The sequence below is a fragment of the Pongo pygmaeus genome, chromosome 4, assembly GCF_028885625.2.
Source record: "Pongo pygmaeus isolate AG05252 chromosome 4, NHGRI_mPonPyg2-v2.0_pri, whole genome shotgun sequence".
In the NCBI taxonomy this organism is placed as follows: Eukaryota; Metazoa; Chordata; class Mammalia; order Primates; family Hominidae; genus Pongo; species Pongo pygmaeus.
In genome coordinates this window covers 87,730,245-87,749,328 of record NC_072377.2, presented here as the reverse complement: position 1 = coordinate 87,749,328, position 19,084 = coordinate 87,730,245, and the positions used below count along the sequence as shown (strand labels likewise).

Here is a 19,084-nt window from a genome sequence, read left to right as displayed (position 1 = left end):
TGTTATTTGAAATCAAAAGACAAAGATAAATGAGAAAACAGGACACTTTGTGTGCCTAGCTTTGAATCTGATTATTTTGTATATTCCAAAAAACACCTAGACCCCTCGATTTTTCCACAGCAACTCTACTTAACTATCAGTGAAAAACGCTGGGACATCCCACCACCACCACCAACACCCCTTTTGAGATTATCCGTTGTTTTAAAAGCCCAGCTTTCCTTCTTTTGAAAGCTACTCCCTTGGGGGAACTATCCTGGTCTAACAAGGTGTTTGTAATGGATGCAAATACATAGTCAGGCATCTTCTGGCCACAGCTGAGCCCTTCAGTGAAGAGTCCAGAAGTTCCATGTAAAAAGGATTTAAGAAGTACATCTTGTCGGAATTGTCTTGGAGAAGGTAGAGGCAGAGGTAGGAGATATTCCTTTAAGCTGTGTTTGTAGAGCAAGCACACCATAATTTATGACAAAATGATCATTTAGAGAAGCTTTGTGGGAAATAGGAATAGGGACCAAAAACTCCCAGCTCCCTATTCCTTGGAGTCTACATTTGAAATACAGGTGTGAAATTGGGAGATAGGCTGGGTGCAGATTGGCCCTGACCTACCGCATAAGGAGAGCCACTCAGGAGCATGAAATGGAGAAGAGAATTCCATAGCCTGGCGTGGTGGCACACACCTGTGTTCCCAGCTGTGTAGGAGGCTGAAGCATGAGAATTGCTTGAACCTGAGAGGCAGAGGTTGCAGTGAGCCGAGATCATGCCACTGCACTCCAGCCTGAGTGACAGAGTGAGACCCTGTCTCAAAAACAAAAAAAAAAAAAGAAAGAAAGAAAGAAAAGAGAATCCCAGCACCTTTCGCTGTTTCTAAGCTCACTGCTCACATTAATGGACAACTTTAAATTCATCTGTCAGATCATACTAATCAACAAGAGGCAGAGAATGACAAATAATTTTTTTTTTAATTCATGGTGAAAGACTTTGTTTTAGAAAAGTCTATCCACTATTTGGGGATTGTTTTGTTTGTTCAGCCATGGAAGTTTACAGAAACATAACCATGGAATTACAGTGTTCTTCCCATTATTCAACTCTTGGGGAAAAAAATGCAACAGGAAAATACAGCATTTAAGAGTGTTTGCTTATAAGTAATGTCATTAATTAAAATGCTAATAAGATTTAAATATGGAAAGTATAAAGTCTCTTTAGGAAGTTTCATTCTTTGTTTTTTTTTAAAAAAATATACTGAAATCTGTTTATATATCGCATAAATATATTCACTTTCCAGGTGGTTTTTAAAAATGGGTCGAATAAATGCAAAACATATTAGAGAAATCTGTTTTATTTTGTAGTATTTTCTTTATGATTTGAAAACAGTTTACCTACTTTTTTATATCTCCGAAATAAAGTAGAAGCAATTTTCTAACCAAAAATGAGTAAATCAAACTTACTATTTTTTTCTGCTGGTAAACAAAATGTGCATAGAACTACAAAGAAAATGGGGAGATGAGCAATAGCATTAAAGTTACCAATTAATGCTTTTTAGGACACAGCTTTATTTAGGAACTTTCAGGTCCAATCATAGTAGCTCAGTAGGGAGAAAGAAGGGAATATCCCAGCCCAAGATAATGAGTGAGTGTGGGCCACTTCATACGCATAGGGTGCATTTGTGCAAAAGTGCTCTTTCCTCTGGTGTATCAGTGATGCTGGGGCATACCTTGATATGAGTGCAGCCCAGGATGCTTTTCAGTCAGTCTCATCCTCTCAGCTGGGTACCCTTATGCAAACACAACCCATACAGCCTTGCAGCGCAGCCCTGAAGTTACCTCTTGTGAGGCCCTGGCAGTTGGGAAGTGGAGCACAGTAAATGCCTCCTGCTTCACATTTAGCTTGATCTGTTTTTGAATGAGATGGCGCTCACTTAGAGGAGCTGAGGAAAGCAGAATCTTCTTGGCCAACCCTGTCACCTTCTCTGTCCAAAACATCGATCTTTTACTTGACAAGCAGAAACTAAACATAGGAAAGAGAAAAATTCGGTTTAATACAAATACAGTGACTATTAAAACTCAGCAGCTCTAAATGAGAACAGTTCTTTCACAGAGCTAAGGTTTTACAATTTTGCAATTGTATTGTGCTAGAATCCCTCAAGTCTCTAGTGACTTGTTGAATCACCTCTATATCAATGCTCAATGCGGGACTTCTTAAAATTCCCACCTGCTTGAGGTTTGTTGGCAGAGGCGACAAGGTACTACTGGGCTTCAACAAAATGTCTTGAAATATGCTGTTTAGAAAGGTTTGACTTTGCTTTTTAGAAAGGTTCAACTTTGTCACTAACATCGTAAGCCCTCGGGCAAAAGATCTGTCTTTTCTGGAGCACAGTTTTCTTATTTTCAAAGCGAAAAGGATATCACACAAATGGAAACAAATATGACTGTCTTTCTTATTGATACTTGCCAGGAATCCAGAGAAAGAGAGTATGGTGTCTACAGTTGTGCATTAAGACCTTAAATCTTATTAAGATCTAATCTAGATACAGTGCAGAATAATCCTTCATAGTGAGAAGCACTGAATCTGCCCATACCTGCCCCAAGAACCAGACATGCCGTGTTCCCCATTGCCATCCCTAGAAGAGACAGGTCTCCTGGATGTTCAGCATCATTACACATCATCATTCAGGTTAATCAGGAGGGAATGGCACAAATAGTGATCACTGGTTCTCATTTCAATGATTTTGTTACACTATCCTATGAGATTTTTAACCAAACTTGCACGTTTGCAATATAACTCAGTATCACTTACCACTCATGCAACAGATGTTTATCACATGAATTCTAGGACCAGATTCTGGTGTCCAGAAATGAAGACAGAAGAATAGTTTCCTGCCCTTAAAAAGTTTATAGCCAATAAACACAGAGCTATAAACAAGAAATAAAATAAAAATGTATATACTAGTACATTAGTAGACTTACTTAGAACATATACCAGAGATCTGGTCTGAGAATTCTGAAAGATATACTGAGAAAGGATATTTGAGCAGAAACCTAAAATATGATCAGGATTTAGTTGTGTCTACAAGTGGGAATAGGAAGATTGAGTTAAAAAATAAGTTCCAGAAAGAACTTATGTGAAGTCCAAGAAGTAAAAGAAAGTATAACATGTTTGAGAAACTGAAAGAAGTTTAGTTTCTTACAATTTGATAGGAACTTTTGTTACATTAACCCACATACTCCGCATACCATTTTAAATAAAGTGATAGCATAATAGTAAAATGAAATGTAGAATATTAATACAATAGTTATACCAATGAGTGACCGCATTTCAAGAAATATTCACATAACTATTTAGAGTGGATTAAATGAATCTAATTTTAAGGGATAACCGTTATTTTTAAAAATGCAACTGGTTTTATTGCTTAATCCACTAGCTAAAAAAGTTTAAAATACATTATTTAATATTAAAACTGAAAAGTTTGTGTAATAAGAATTGGAAAGAAGGGAAATGATATTATGATCCTACCATGAGAAAACTGAATTAATCAGCAGGATCTTTGCTAAGATTTAGTCATTATAATGACATAAAGATGAACTTTGCTCCCTGGTACCGCTAAAGTTGCATCAAGTCTAGAATAAGAAGCTTTATTCATATATATATATACTCCAATGAATTATTTTTACTAGGACTAATGCTAGTGAGAATTCTGATGTGGAATTCAGTTTAATCATTCCCAAAGTCGTATTACCTTGAAAAACATTCTAAGTTTTTAATCTCAATTAAAAAAAAAAATCAGTATGGTCTTACAGTCTATGACAAAAAATATCCCAGAAAAATTTATTTAAGATAAATCATTATAAAATTTGTCTTCCAAAAGTCCAAATACTAGAAGAAATTTACTCACTTAGGCCTACAGGATTTATACCGTGAGACTTGATAACAGTAACATGGCCAGCCTGGCTTAGACTAGAGAAAACGTATCTCCCAGGGGTGAGGAGGTAAAATACCAAACTAAATCCAAATTACTGCAATTCAAATTTCTAGCTCTGCATTTTACTATCCTTATTAGCTGGATCTATGAGTTCACCACCCCAGGACTCCTCATCTTAAAAAATGGAGCCAACATTACCTCAAGGGATTATTGTAGAACTGAAATAAGATGGCATCTATGAAAGGTGTGACCATACTGCCAGGCTCATAACCAATGAATGAACACCCTCCCTTGTCTTTTTCCCCACTTGGATACGGTAGGTAAAATTATAGCAAGGGCCATTCTAAGATGGGTTGAAGACAGACTTGTTTTTTGCAGTGTCTACTGTGTAGAGTTGACTGTGATATAGTGATTATTTTTATGACTATACTGAAGGAAGCCTAGCCTACTGTTGGATAAAGTTTCCATTAATCTAGAATAACCTCATCACTAATTTCCACCTAAAATGTGGACAAAATAAAAAAAAAATCACAGACAGCATATCCTTCAGTCTTTGAGAAAAATCAAAGCTTAGTTTAATTTTTTAAATAAAAACTGTGGAATGAGAAAGGAGTGGCATTCTTTTCTCAATGAAATGATTGCATCTAATTTTGTTGTGTGCATCTGTGTTTGTGTTTAATGGCAAGTGTAATTATGCACCTGCAATATGTGGCTCTTCTAATTTTAGTAAAATTGATGCAACTATTTAGGAAATACATAACAAATTACTCTTTTAAAATGAGTAAATTTGAATGCCAAAGCCTTTTTATCTACCAAAATTTTGGTCTTCTAATTACATGCAGTAGCTACACACAGATATTATGTCCACCAGTTCAATCTGGAGTTTTTCCTGTGGGCTCAGAATCTTGCCCTGCTGTCTGCTGGATTGATCACAGCCACTGGCCAGCTAGTGCCCCCTATTCCCTCCCTGAAGAGTTTCCTATCTTTGTTGTCTGAACTATCATATTAAAATTTAACGTCACATACAACTCAGAGTCCAGATCACTAACTTAATATATCCCACAGAGTATAACTATCGGGTGATAGCTGGCAGCTCACAGAGAAGTGTGTCAGAACTCCAGAAACACCAGATTCTTTGAATTTCTTTTCCAAATCTTTTCTTTTATCCTCTTTTTTTTTTTTTTTTTTTTTTTTTTTTTTTTTTTTTTTTTTTTTTAGAGACAAGATTTGGCTCTGTCACCCAGGTTGGAGTACAATGGCAGGATCTTGGCTCACTGCAACCTCCGCCTACTGGGCCCAGATCATCCTCCCACCTCAATCTCACAAGGAGCTGGGACTACAGGCGTGTGCCACCACACCCAGCTAATTTTATTGTTCTTTTAGGTAGAGACGGGGTTTTGTCATGCTGGTCTTGAACTCCTGAGCTCAAGCAATCTGGCTGCCTTGGCCTCCCAAAATGCTGGGATTACAGGCATGAGCCACTATGCCTGGCCTAGTATTTTAATATCTTTGAATTCTATGTGTCTTGTAGATTGTCTAGAACAATTTTGAAGTTACATTAGAAAAAAAATTTAAGTATGGGAAAGATGAAGAAAATAAATTACTAATCCTCAATGGTCAAGTGATTTGATTTCTCATATGTAAAGTTATTTTCTTGATCAGGAAATAATCAAGTTGAAATTAATGACCAAATTAGCAAGGGGCAGAACCATGCAACATGCAAGTAGTAGAGAAAGCATAGGAGTTAGCAGTTATCATCTCCAGAGAAGCATCCTACACTGGAATAGTGGATAAGAGAAGCATCCTACACTGGAATAGTGGATCAGAGAAGCAAATTATATACATGGAGAGAGTCTGAAGGACAACTTGGAAACTCCTTGATGGGTATACCTGCTGGGCTGACAGCCAGAAGACTTGAAAATATGGCCTTTGAAACTAACAGAGGGGCCATTCAAACCTGAGGACCCTGAAGCTCTACCATGCCTTGGTGAGCATGCCCAAGGCCAAACTTCTTGGAAGTCCCTGAGCACTGCTGGATGTTACATTTGCACATCTTCTCAACCACTCTCCAGTCATATAGAGCACATTTCAAAATATTTTATTTTTGATGGGAGAAACATAACAGCATATTGGCAAATATTGCCAAATATTGGTAGCAAATGATATCATGTATAATTCTGAAAGTGTAAGGCATACTTTAAAAAGTCCCATTAGTAATCACCATATCACAAAGTAGCAGTGGCTGAAGGTCATGTTAATATTATTTTTTCTGTTTCTTCAGATTTTCCTGGATGTTTCAGAACAGTGCTTGAAAATGAAAGCTTTTCTTCCAAACTATTATTGGCATTAACAAAATTTTGCTATGTCTACATAAGCTGTGTGACTCAGAAATTAAGGCAAATATTTAAAAACCTGACTGGAAACTTAGTTTATTTTAAAAAAAGAATGTGATGATTCAAATTCCTCTTATATTTGCTCTGTATGCCAGTTCACTAATTTAAGATCTAATTCTCCTATTTCACCTATTGGAACCTATTTTTCATGCAAAACTCTCAATTAACTCAGAAATACCAGTTGTCAAATAAGATTTAATAGTTCTATTTTATGAATAGTTTTAATTTTAAAATGAGCACTAACATTAAACTTAGTATGTGGTTTTATGATTTAGCTGTTTGGATTTTTAAGGAAATGCCACATATGTTTTAAAGACCAAGCAAGTTTTAAAGGTTATGCCAGTGGATTACAAGAATTGCCATTATAATTATGTTCAATATGGAAGAGAATGTTAATTGATCTTATTGGAGTGATCCTATTAAAGGTTTTGGGTTTAATTAAACAGTAGTTGTGTTTAATTCATTTCAGATAAAACTTTATTTTTAATTAAATGGGGAATGGCATTTATCAATCTTACCTGAATTCTTTTCTGAGAAGCTCTTCCGTAAGAAAATGAAAACACTGATTTTGTCCTGTCTCAAGAACAGGTATGCTTTTCAAATACTGCTTTTGTGCTTCTCTTCATTATGGCTCATGGAGCCTTCAACGAGATTCTGTGCTAACATATCCAGCATGTTGGAAATTACACTGAAATCCCTCTGTATTATTTCAAGTTATTAAAAAAGCTTTTGTGTCATTTTTAGTTAGAGCTTGTCTGGTGTCTTTGTCAGTTTGGGCTGCTATAACAAAAATACTACAGACTGGGTGACTTAAAAAAAGGAAATTTACTTTTCACTCTTCTAGATCCTAGAAAACCTGAGATCAGAGTGCCAGCATGGTAGGGTTCTGGTGAGGACACTCTTCGTGGTTCCTAGATGACCATCTTCTTGATGTGTCCTCACATGGTAGACAGCAGAGAAAGAGGAAGCTCTCGTGTCTCTTCTTACATGGATACCAGTTCCATTCATGAAGACTCCACATTCATGACCGAATTACCTTCCAAAGAAAACTAAGCATTTAGTCCTTAACATGGTAATAAGTGTTGCATGAGTAGATTTACCAACTAAGTCACAGCCACAAAAATGTATCCAAAATTTGTCTGAAAATACAATTTTCTAAAGTAAAAAATTATTATCCATCTTTTTGAATTTAGCAAAATTTCTTAATGCCAAAACATCCAGTCAAAGCTTGAAAAATATGTGTCAAACAATTACTTGTTTCATATTTTTAAAAATCAGCTTAGTGTATTACTATTTGTTACTGTTGTGGGCTGAATTGTGTCACCCCAAAATTTATATGTTTAAGTCCTAACCCCAGCTATCTCAGAATGTGATTATATTTTGAGATAGCATCTTTAAAGAGGTAATTGGGGTAAAATGATGTCATAAGGTTAAGCCCGAGTCTAATATGACCGGTGTCCTTAAAAGAAGAGGAGATTAGGACACAGACACCCACACAGGAAAGACCATGTGAAGACATGGAGAGAAGATGGCCATTCACAAGCCAGTAACAGGCCTGAGAAGAAACCAACCTTGGCAACACCTTGATCTTGGACTACCAGCCTCCATCCAGCACTGTGAGAAAAAAAAAATGTTGTTTTTTTAAGCCAAGGAGTTGGTGGCACTTTGTTATGGCAGCCCTAGCACACTGGTACAATGACTGACTCTAGTCAAGCATACAGAAGTGTACTGAAGCCAGAAGACGTGGGAGAATCTGAAAATGGTCGAGGTTGTGTGAGAAGATGAGAGGAAGGCAGTCAGGAGGTGTAGGCTAACACCACTCACTAGGCCGTGATTGCTTCCCAGCCCTTAGGTCCCCTGTGAGTCTGCTATTATAGAATTCAGAATTGGTATCCTAGTGTTTCTTTATGAATAGAACCTGGAGAGGACAGAAAATGCTGCCTAGTTTATGGGAAAACCAAATTCCGTAGGCTGAAAATGTATAGCATTGCAGCAAAATCTGTCAGTTACTTTAAGATACACATTTAAATTAGTATGTTTGAAATTCTTCTATATTATGACAGTATAAATACAGCCCTAGGAATAAACAAATTCAGTATACATGTTCTATTCAGTATACATGTTCTTGTGCTATTTATCATATCCCAACTGTATCTTGGAAAATTGCTTTGCTTAGTAGACAAGACATTTTTAGAATAACTCCTGATGCATTTACTCCTTAAGGAACACCATTTAACCTCATGTTTAATGTTTGTGAAGTAAAGGTTATGAGGATGAACATGAAAAAAATGTAGATCAATGCTTTGATCTTTCTGAGAAACGTAATTTTTAAAGAACTTACTTATGTTTTAGATACGCAAAGATATGTGTAATTATAAAGTGTGCTACATAGGAGATTTAAAAACCACTTCTGAACTAAAAGTGCACAAATAAACACAAAATATAAACAAAAATATCTTTGTACCATAACTAGTGGTGCACTGCATTTATCTTTTTGCCTGAAAATTACATCATTGTTTTAGAAAGGGACTTTTAGGTCATTCAAATCCAAGTAAGACCTGATGTTTGGAGTCATTTAAGCATAACCTTTATAGATATGTGATCATCAAGCTAGTACCCAGATAATTTCAATCAGATAACTCCATTCATTGCTGGATTATTCTAATTATTAGATTTATCTTCCTTAAACAAAGTTTTTCTGAGTTTCTTGCCACTTTCTTGTACTTGCTTTTGAAATAGGATATGGTATCCTTAGCAAACTTATTTATCTTTCCCTGGGTGCAATTTTTTTTAATAGATCTTTTAAAGTGTTGTCTCCAGAATTGAATACAATGCTCCATAAATGTTCCAATCATTGTGAGTAGAGTGCCCTGTGAGGAAGTCCCTGCCTCTGACTTGTAGACACAGACTTTAATTAATGCAGCCTGCCATAATAGAAGTTTTTCTTGCTGTTATTTCAGTATTATCAGCTTAATCTTAACCCTTTTGAGGGTTAAATTTCTCAAAATGAATGTATAACTTAGCCTTATGAAAGTTTAATACTCCCTTTGATAAAAGCATTGAGGGAATTTTCATTTTTATGCTTTTATTTCTATTATTTTTCATGGAAGGTAAATATGTATATATCTACATTTAGGACTTCAATATAGATGGATTGTATTAGTTCTTTTTCACACTGCTGATAAGACATACTCGAGACTGAGCAATTTACAAAATAAAGAGGTTTAATGGACTTAGAGTTCCACATGGCTGGGGAGGCCTCACAATCATGGCGGAAGGCAAGGAGGAGCAAGTCATGTTTTACATGGATGGCAGCAAGCAAAGAGAGAGAACTTGTGCAGGGGAACTCCTCTTTATTTGTTTTGTTTTGTTTTGTTTTGTTTTTGAGATGGAGTCTCCCTCTGTCCCCCAGGCTGGAGTGCAGTGGCGCAATCGGCTCACTGCAAGCTCCGCCTCCCAGGTTCACGCCATTCTCTTGCTTCAGCCTCCGGAGTAGCTGGGACTACAGGCACCTGCCACCATGCCTGGCTAATTTTTTGTATTTTTAGTAGAGATAGGATTTCACCATGTTAGCCAGGATGGTCTTGATCTCCTGACCTTGTGATCTACCTGCCTCAGCCTCCCAAAGTGCTGGGATTACAGGCATGAGCCACCACACCCAGCCGGAACTCCTCTTTATAAAACCATTAGATCTTGTGAGATTTATTCACTGTTATGAGAACAGCATGGGAAAGACTTGCCCCCATGATTCAATTACCTCCCACCCGGTCCCTCCCACAACACGTGGGAATTCAAGATGAAGTTTGGGTGGGGACACAGCCAAACCATATCATGAATCTTATTCAAGTTTAAAATTGTACAAAACAATAGTATATATACTAGTATATCTGTGTGTATATATTTAAGACTCCATGTTTACATGAATATATATATGTGTGTGACTATATTTTACACACATATACATACATATATGTGTTTGTATGTTTAGAGTATCAGAAAACTTTGGACTTTTTTTGAAGTTTAAACATTTTCTGATAAAGTATCCATTGATTATGTCATGTGTTTGTGTGTGTCTGTGTGTATGTGTGTATAATTTCACTTAATTTTCAGAATAGTCTTAGATAAAGTAAATTTTTTGAAACTGAGGGTCAGATAAAGAGCTTACTCAAGGCCACATGACTAATGTATGGTAGAATCAAGATTTAAGTTTACATGTCTGATTTTAAATCATATTGCCTTTTCAATAATAACTCACTACGTTTCCTGAAAGCAAGATTTAGGAACCATTGAAAGATCTTAAGTCAAAGGGTGACATGGTTAGATTTGCAACCCAGAATGATTACTCTGGCTACTATTTGAAGAATGGACTTGGAGGATGAAGACATGACAGGAGGACCAGTTAGGAAAATACTATAAAGGCAGATGGGAAAGAATAAGCCCCTGAGTGAAGCAAGGACAGTAGGAATAGGCAGGAAATAAATGGGGGAGGGAATTACATGATAAAATTGATAGTCCTGCGTGGATAGTAGTGTATGAGGCCAATTATTACATTTCACAATGCAGTCACCAAAAGAAGAAATCTTAATTTAAGAGAAAACATGGAGGATTATTCTTGGGACACTGGAGTTCATATAAAACATGGTAGTAGAAATGCCCAGGAGTCAGTCTTAAGTGAATTCAATGTTGTCCACAGTTCAGGAAAGAGTAGACAAATACTTTCAGGAAAGGTTAAATTCCTCAAAGAAAACATACAGCATGGAAACAAGAGGCCCAAGGGTCAGGGGCACCAATGTTACAAAGTGTCTTCAGGATCTACCCTTTTTATTTCACTTCAGATTTTTTTTTTTTTGAGTTCAGACTCATATTGCCTCTGCAATATCATTTATACTAATTACACTATCAGTTCTTTACCACTTCCCTCTCTCATCCCACTCCCTGCTGTCTATCCTGTATAACAAGCACTTGGCTACCAGATCAATTATCTCACTGATCAGCATGCTCAGATTCCCCTTCAAAGTGTCCCTATTTTTCCAAATTTACATTTCAAGGCTATCTCATAAGAATTTTACACTTAATAAAATAAAATAAAATAAAAATGGATGGTGTCCCATAAAAAGCACTAGACATTTCCATCTCCATCTTTGGATTATGCTATACCTTCCAGAAGGGATGCCAACTAGTACATGAAAACTATCTAGAAACACAGATAGGACCAAGCTTCCCTTCTCTGAATTCTTATAGCATATGTTTGAAGACTGGTGTGTTTGTAATCTCTCTCTGCAACTCAAATGTTTTGAACACTTGTGATGCACCACAGATTCTTACAGGGGGATAAACATTAATGAGATATAGATTACCCTTTTGGAGCTTATACTTCAGTAGTATTTTAAGTTGTAGACACTCTTATAGTAAGCGACACATACTGTTCTCCATGGTAATGTCTTCATATTGTATATAACATAGCTAATGTAATCTAGCTTGAGCTCAAAGGACACCAGAGCTAAAGCAAGATATGTCCCTTTGTATTTACTTATTTCTTTATTTATTGAGACAGGGTCTCAGCCCACCACCCAGGCTGGAGTGCAGTGGCACCACCACAACTTACTGTAGACTCTGCCTCTTGGGCTTAGGTGATCCTCCCACCTCAGCCTCCCAAGTAGCTCAGAGTACAGGCACATGTCACCATACCTGGCTAATTTTTTGTATTTTTTATTTTTTTAAGTACAGACGGGTTTTGCCATGTTTCCAGGCTGGTCTCAAACTCCTGAGCTCAAGCTATCTGCCTGCCTTGGTTTCCCAAAGTGCTGGACAAGATACATTCTTACATGAGACATTTTGAGCCTAATGAAGATAAGGCCTGGTTTTTCTATTTAAGAACTTAGTAGATGATGTATCAAAATAGTTGCAATTATTTAAATGATTTGAAGCAGATTTTATTTAGTACATGGTGAAAATTACTGTTGGAAATAATCAAGTGAAAATAAGATTGGCTTTGACTAAATCCAGAGATAGCAAAATTTTGTACTGACTAAATATTAAAAGAATAATCAAATATTTTGAAAAAAGTTAGACCTAATAAATTTAATCCAAGAAAATTGAACTTGATAGAAATGCCCACAAGAAAAATGCAGAGACAGAAGGTTAAATAATAAAACTCCATGAAAAAAATGATGACTGAACTGAATCTCTGTTGTAAAATTGAAACATAGAATAAATAATTTTATGAAGATAAAAAAGAAAGATGGAAACAAATATTCTGTGAAAAGGAAATTGATTAAATAATTAAACTGGCTCAGTGCAATTTGCTTCAGAAAATGCTCTTTTCATAAAGCATCAATGTTAGCATAATTCTAATGAAATAGTGAGATTTAAAATATCTGTGGTATCAAAACAGAAATCTTGTATTCTCCAACAGTGGTGTCCTACAAAAGTCAGTGTGCATGTGAATTACCTGGACATCTTGTTAAAATGCAGATTCTGAGTCAGTACATCCTTTAGTGAGATCATCTTGGATATTCCTGGAGTGAGAAAGAAATCCATATATTCTGCATTTCTAACCAGGCCCCAGGTCATGCCAATGCTGCCCATCCAGAGACCACACGTTGAGTAGCAAGGTAATAGAATTTTTTTTTATGAAACCAAATTTATGTCATATTTTTTCAGACAAGAAGCCCAAACCCAATGAGCCATTGTTCAGTCCCAATTAATTCCTTTAAGAAAATGTGATTTGCCCATTTTTAGTGATGTGGCAAAGGCTGCAAGGAACACACTTTAAACTCACTGTGGCAAAGGCCCACTCTTGTGTGTACATGGTTTTAGAGTATCCCCTAAAATAATATCCTATTACATATAATCATATTACATACAATAATGATGCCAAATATTTGCCTAATACATTATGCTGGCATAATTGCTTTCATATAATATATCTTTGATTCTGTTGGCAAGTGCATGACTTCAGTAGCATGGGTGCACAGAGGGAGTACTAGAAGCAGAGCAGTGGACCCCAACCTTTTTGGTACCAGGGACCGATTTAATGGAAGACAATTTTTCCACAGACTGGGTTGGGAACAGTTTCAGGATGATTCAAGTGCATTACATTTATTTTGCACTATATTTTTATTATTATTACATTGTAATATATAATGAAATAATTATACAACACACCGTAATATAGAGTCAGTGGGAGCCCTGAGCTTGTTTTCCTGCCACTAGACAGTTTTATCTGGGGGTGATGGGAGATAGTGACAGTCTGATGATCTGCTGATCTGACAGGAGGTGGAGCTCAGGCAGTAATGGGAGTGATGTGGAGTGGCTATAAATACAGATGAAGCTTTGCTCCCTTGCCTGCCATTCACATCCTGCTGTTGCAACCCAAGTCCTAACAGGCCACTGACCAGTACCGGTTCATGGCCCAGGGATTAGGGACCCCTGGACTAGAGAGAAAATGCTGTAGAGAAAGAAGCTGATGTTTAGAGAGATTGAGTTGCTTAGTCAAGGTCACTGTAGCAAGTCAAGTCCTTCAAGGTAAACTCATTTCAAGGGATACATTTAAGTGTGGGGACATAATCCATTTCTTGCCAACAGGACACAAAAATATCTACTGGAGGGCTTCTGGGAAAGGTTTCCTTGCTAAAAGTAGGAGTTCAAAAAAAAAAGAAAAAAGAGAGAGAGAGAGATAGCTCTTCTTTAGGTAAATGTCATTTTGTTGAATACTAAAGGTTGAGTGTTGTCATGTTGGCTCTTAATGCCCCAAATTTTGCCAGTCATCTTGGAATATTGAAGAAGCTACTTAGAGAGATAAAAGTCAATACTCAAAAGGTGATAGAGTAAAAAAAAAAAAAAAAATAGAAAGGACTTGTGTTCTTAAGGGCGCTGATGGGCCCCTGAATTAAGCAACCCTAGAGCTACTCTATTTTGATATTTCATGTTGTGTGAAATACTAATTTTCACTAAATATTTGAACTATTATGGATTGAGGTTTTCTTCTACTTAGACCCCAAGTCAGAGATTCATGACAGGAACTCCTGGATTCTGATTCCTTGTCAGTGCCCTTTCTCCCTACTCCAGCTTTTACCACGCTGCCTGCCTTATACCATGTCACCCTTACTGTGGGGTAAATGACAACAGGACTAGGTTTTGCACTTACACGTTTATACCCTGAAACAAACCTGGGGCAGGGCCCTATATATAATGGGTGCTCAGCCAATAGTAATTAAATGAATTAATAAATGATTGAAAACTTGATATATTACTAGACAGAAGGAAAGAGCAAATGAGGCACTTGATGCTAAAGGAAGCTTATTAAAACATTTTTCTTGGCTGTTCTAAATGATGTTTGATTTTAAGATAGGCTATTAACAGTAATGTCAAAGCACTAGGTTGTATTTAAAAAGTGATTGAAATTTAATTAACAAAGAATATTTTCCAGAAAATAAATACGATAACTTGGAGAGTGATTTACTGTGAGTGGTCTGCTTAGTCATAGCATGCTGCATCAGGCCAATTAAGAATGAAGTATACTTACAAATTTTGCATTGCCTCTGACAAGGTTTGCCTGGTATAAATACCAAAGCTAATCTGTGCTGAAATAATCTCTAAATCCTAGAAATTGAGTTACAGTCCATCGTTAATGGCTCAGAGTAAGTAAAATTTTAATGCAGTACATATAAATGAAAACATTAAAATTAATTATTCAAATTTAATCTGCTTTTCAGCTTTACAGAAAGGTGTGAGTTTAAATTGTGCAGTGCTATTGTGTCATTTGAACTGTAATCTTGCAAGTGATTTAAATATGGAAATAATTTTATGGGTTTTTTCATTAATAATGAGATAATTTGTCATTTTACCCCATGTCAGTTAGTAATTGGGTCCACGGTATACAATACAGAGGAAAAGTCTAATGAGACTAATGGGAACCTTGACACCCGGTTGTTTCTTGAAGAGAACAAATCTCTTCAGCTTCAAATTTGAATGCAATCTGAGTAGCCAAATGCATTTTTTTCATTTACACTAAGCATGCTATTACAGGGTGGGAGGGACAATACACAAGCAAATAGCCTATACTTAAACTTTTGTTCAGTTTTGAAATTGTTAAATTAGTAGAAACATATATGCTAAAATATTACTTAGTAGCTATACTCTTTCAAAAGACAAGTTGCTATAATACATTACTAGGGTTTCGACTAAATTTGCGCTGTCCAATATCTATTTGTTCCTTAAAATATATAAAGTTAAATTAATTTAAAGATGTGTCAAAGGTAATTTGTGTACTACTCTGTACATTGTTTATGATATAAACATCGTGAGTAATTCTCACAATTAAGTAGATCTTCAAATGTAAAGAATGCATTTGTCAGTCATCTCTTTTTTGTTTGCTTTGTTTTGTTTTTATTTTAAAATATTTAATTGAGAAGTAAAAATTGTATCTATTCAAGATATACCACACGATGATTCCATATATACATATATTTTGTAATCATTATCATAATCCAGTCTAGTAACACATCCATCATCATCATTCGTGTTGCACATTAGCTCCCCAGAACTTGTGTCAGTCACTTCTTTAGACTCATTTTTAAACAAGTTATTATTTTTGTCTTTAGTTTGTTTTCATTTATTGATACATAATATTTTACATATTTATGGTGTACTTGTATTTGTTACAAGCATAGAATGAACAATAATGAAGTCGTAGTTCTGAGTTGTCCATTACTTTGAGTGTTTATCATTTCTATGTGTTGGTAATAATTCAAGTCCTCTCTTCTAGCTATTTTGAAATATATATTACATTGTTGCTAACTATAGTCACTGCTGTTGAACTTTAGAATTTATTTCTTCTACATGACTGTACTTACTCATTTCCCAACCTCTCTTCATTTCTTTCTCCTAGCCTCACACCTTTCCAACCTCTAGTATCTACTATTCTATTACTATAGTGTGTTGATGAGATAAAGTGTTTTAGATGTCATATATGAGTGAGAACCTGTGGTAATTTGTCTGCCTGTCTGTGCCTGGCTTATTTCACTTGACATCATGACCTCCAGTTCTATCCATGTTGCTGCAAATGGCATGATTTCATTTGTATTATGACCAAATAGTATTCCATTAGTATTCCATTGTGTATACTGAAATTGTTTATCAGTTCTAATAATTTTTTGGTAGAGTCTTTTAGTTTTCCTAAATATTAAATTTGTGTAGCTGTGGCTTAATCATATATGACCTTTACTATTTCAAGGTATGGTCTTTCATTGCCTAGTTTCTTGGTTTCTTGAGAGTTTTTATCATGAAAGGATATGAAATTTTATCAAATATTTTCTCTTCATCTATTGAGATTATCATATGGTTTTTGTCCATCTTTCTGATTATGTGATGTATCATGTTGATTGATTCACACATCCTCATTATAAATCTTTGCATCCCTGGTATAAATCTCACTTGGTTATGATGTATTGTATTTTTGATGTGTTGTTGAATTTGTTTTGGTAGTATTTTCTTGAGGATTTTTGCATCTGTATTCAGCATGAATTTGGGCCTATAGTTTTCTTTTTTTATTGTGCCCTTGTTTGGTTTTGGTATCAGGATAATACTGGCCTCATAGAATGCCTCATAGAATTAGTTAGGAAGAATTTCCTCCTCTTCAATTATTTGGAATAACTTGGGGAGGATTGGTATTAGTTCTTCTTTATACATTTGGTAGAATTAGGCAATGATTTCATCTAATCCTGGGCTTTTTGTTGTTGGGAGACTTTTTATTACTGGTTCAATTTCACTGTTCATTATTGGTCTGTGCAGGTTTTCTATTTCTTCTTAATTCAATCTTTGTAGGTTGTATGTTTTTAGGAATGTATCCATTTTCTTTAGGCCTTCGAGTTTGTTAGCATGTAGTTGTTACTAATAGTCTCTGGTGATCTTTTGTATTTCTGTTTAGCTGACTTAGGCCAAATAGACCTAACAAACCTTTACAGAACAGTTTAGCCAACAACTGCCAAATATACAATGTTCTCATCAGCGCATAGAACATTCTTGATAGACCATATGTTAGCCCACAAAACAAGTCTCAACAAATTTTTAAAAGTTGAAATTATATCAAGTATCTTCTCAAACTACAATAGAATGAAACTAGAAATCAATACCGAGAGGAACTTTGGAAACTATACATATACATGGAAATTAAACAGTATGTTCCTGAACAATCATTAGGTCAATGAAGAAATTAAGATGGAAATCAAAACATTTCTTGAAATAGTGAAAATGGAAACGTGAGATATGGTGAAAGCAATACTAGGAAGGAAGTATATAGCAATAAATGTTTACCTTAAAAAGTAGAAAGGTTTTAAATAAACAATCTAATGTTATACCACAAATAACTAGAAAATCAAGAAATAACAAGCCCCAAATTAGCAGAAAGACATGATAAAGATCAAAGCAGAACTAAACAAAATGGAAACTGAAAAAAAAGGATCAACAAAATGAATAATTTTTTTGAAAAGATAACAAAATTGGTAAATCACTAACTAGACTAACCAAGAAAAGAAGAAAGAAGACCCAAATAAACAACATCAGAAATAAAAAAGGAGACATTACAACTGTCTTTAGTTTTAATGTATTTCTTTTCTATTGGACATTTTCTTTCTCTGACTGACTTTGAATTCTTTTAAAAGTATGTGTAATTTTTTCTTGATTCTAACTAAAAGTAGAAACTCTCTCTCTGACTTACTTTTACTTCTTTTGAAAGATGCATATAATTTTTTTTTATTCTACCTAAGAGTAGGAACTGTTGGTATATGTATGTGTATGTGAGATTCTTTAGTAACTTACCTTTGTAGACTTTTCAGTTAGGTAAGGAAATGTAAAGGAGAATTAAAAAGCATAACTATGCTCTGAAGAGGAAAATGATTAATGTATATATTTGTAACTTTTCCATTATGTATACTGTTCTTTTTGGGAGGAACAGCTTGCTATATAGATAGATAAATCACTAAAATAGATATCAATACCAAAGTGTATGTGTGTGTGTGTCGGGGGAGAGGGGTGGCTATACCTAGGGTCAAAGTTTCTTTAAAAAGAGAGTGACCACTTTAATCTAGTAAAAATTATTCCCCTGAAAGTTAAAGAGATGCAAAGAAGAATCGATTATTAAGTAGTCAATAAAGGTGTTCCCTTGATTAGAAATCTGAATGTAACCCCCTCTGGACTCATCTCAACAGCTGCCATTTAGATTGCTAGATTGTAATAAGAAATGAGTTTGACCTGACATTTTCATCCTTAATTCAGGCAACTATCTCTGGAGAAAAGGTCCATAAGAAAGCAATCTTCTTAATCCATATTTCCTTTGGGTGAATATAAATTTGAGCCCTTTCCAATTCATCCAAGCCTCCTAAATTATTAAAGTAATTAGTAGATGAATTCTAAGACTCAGATGAAGGGAGAATTTATTTATAGCATCTAAGAAATGTTTTCGATATGTATCCCAGTACTTTATAAAGCATGCCTTTAGAATGCTGGAGGAATTGCATAAGATTAGAAAAGGAAAGTGTTTTGTTTGTTGCGGTTTTTTTTTTTTTATACAAAGATAATCTACATCTTAATGCACTGATATTCATTATTAATCTTTAGGAAAGGACCATTGATTGCAATGTTCTGCTAACTGATTTGGTAGGTGTTGAAGCTGTTTGGTGCCCTATCACTTTCCCAGGACCATTGCACTGTGGGGCAACAGTCCAGGACCTCTCAGGACAGTTTTACTGGGAAGATAGAACTAAATTAGAATGCAAGT

General features: G+C 35.4%; 1 protein-coding gene across 5 annotated transcripts in view; it reads left to right on the top strand.

The window, feature by feature from the left end:
• EDIL3 (EGF like repeats and discoidin domains 3) overlaps positions 1 to 19,084 on the top strand; it is a 450,915-nt gene that overhangs the window by 349,345 nt on the left and 82,486 nt on the right. The window contains exon 10 of one of the 5 annotated variants that reach the window (XM_063664956.1): positions 5,132 to 7,647. The exons of the other annotated variants lie outside the window; for them this stretch is intronic. Within the exon in view, the coding sequence (XP_063521026.1) occupies positions 5,132 to 5,296 (165 nt within the window). The 3' untranslated portion in view covers positions 5,297 to 7,647. Of the gene's footprint in view, positions 1 to 5,131; positions 7,648 to 19,084 lie in introns of those variants that run through there. 5 annotated transcript variants of the gene reach the window in all.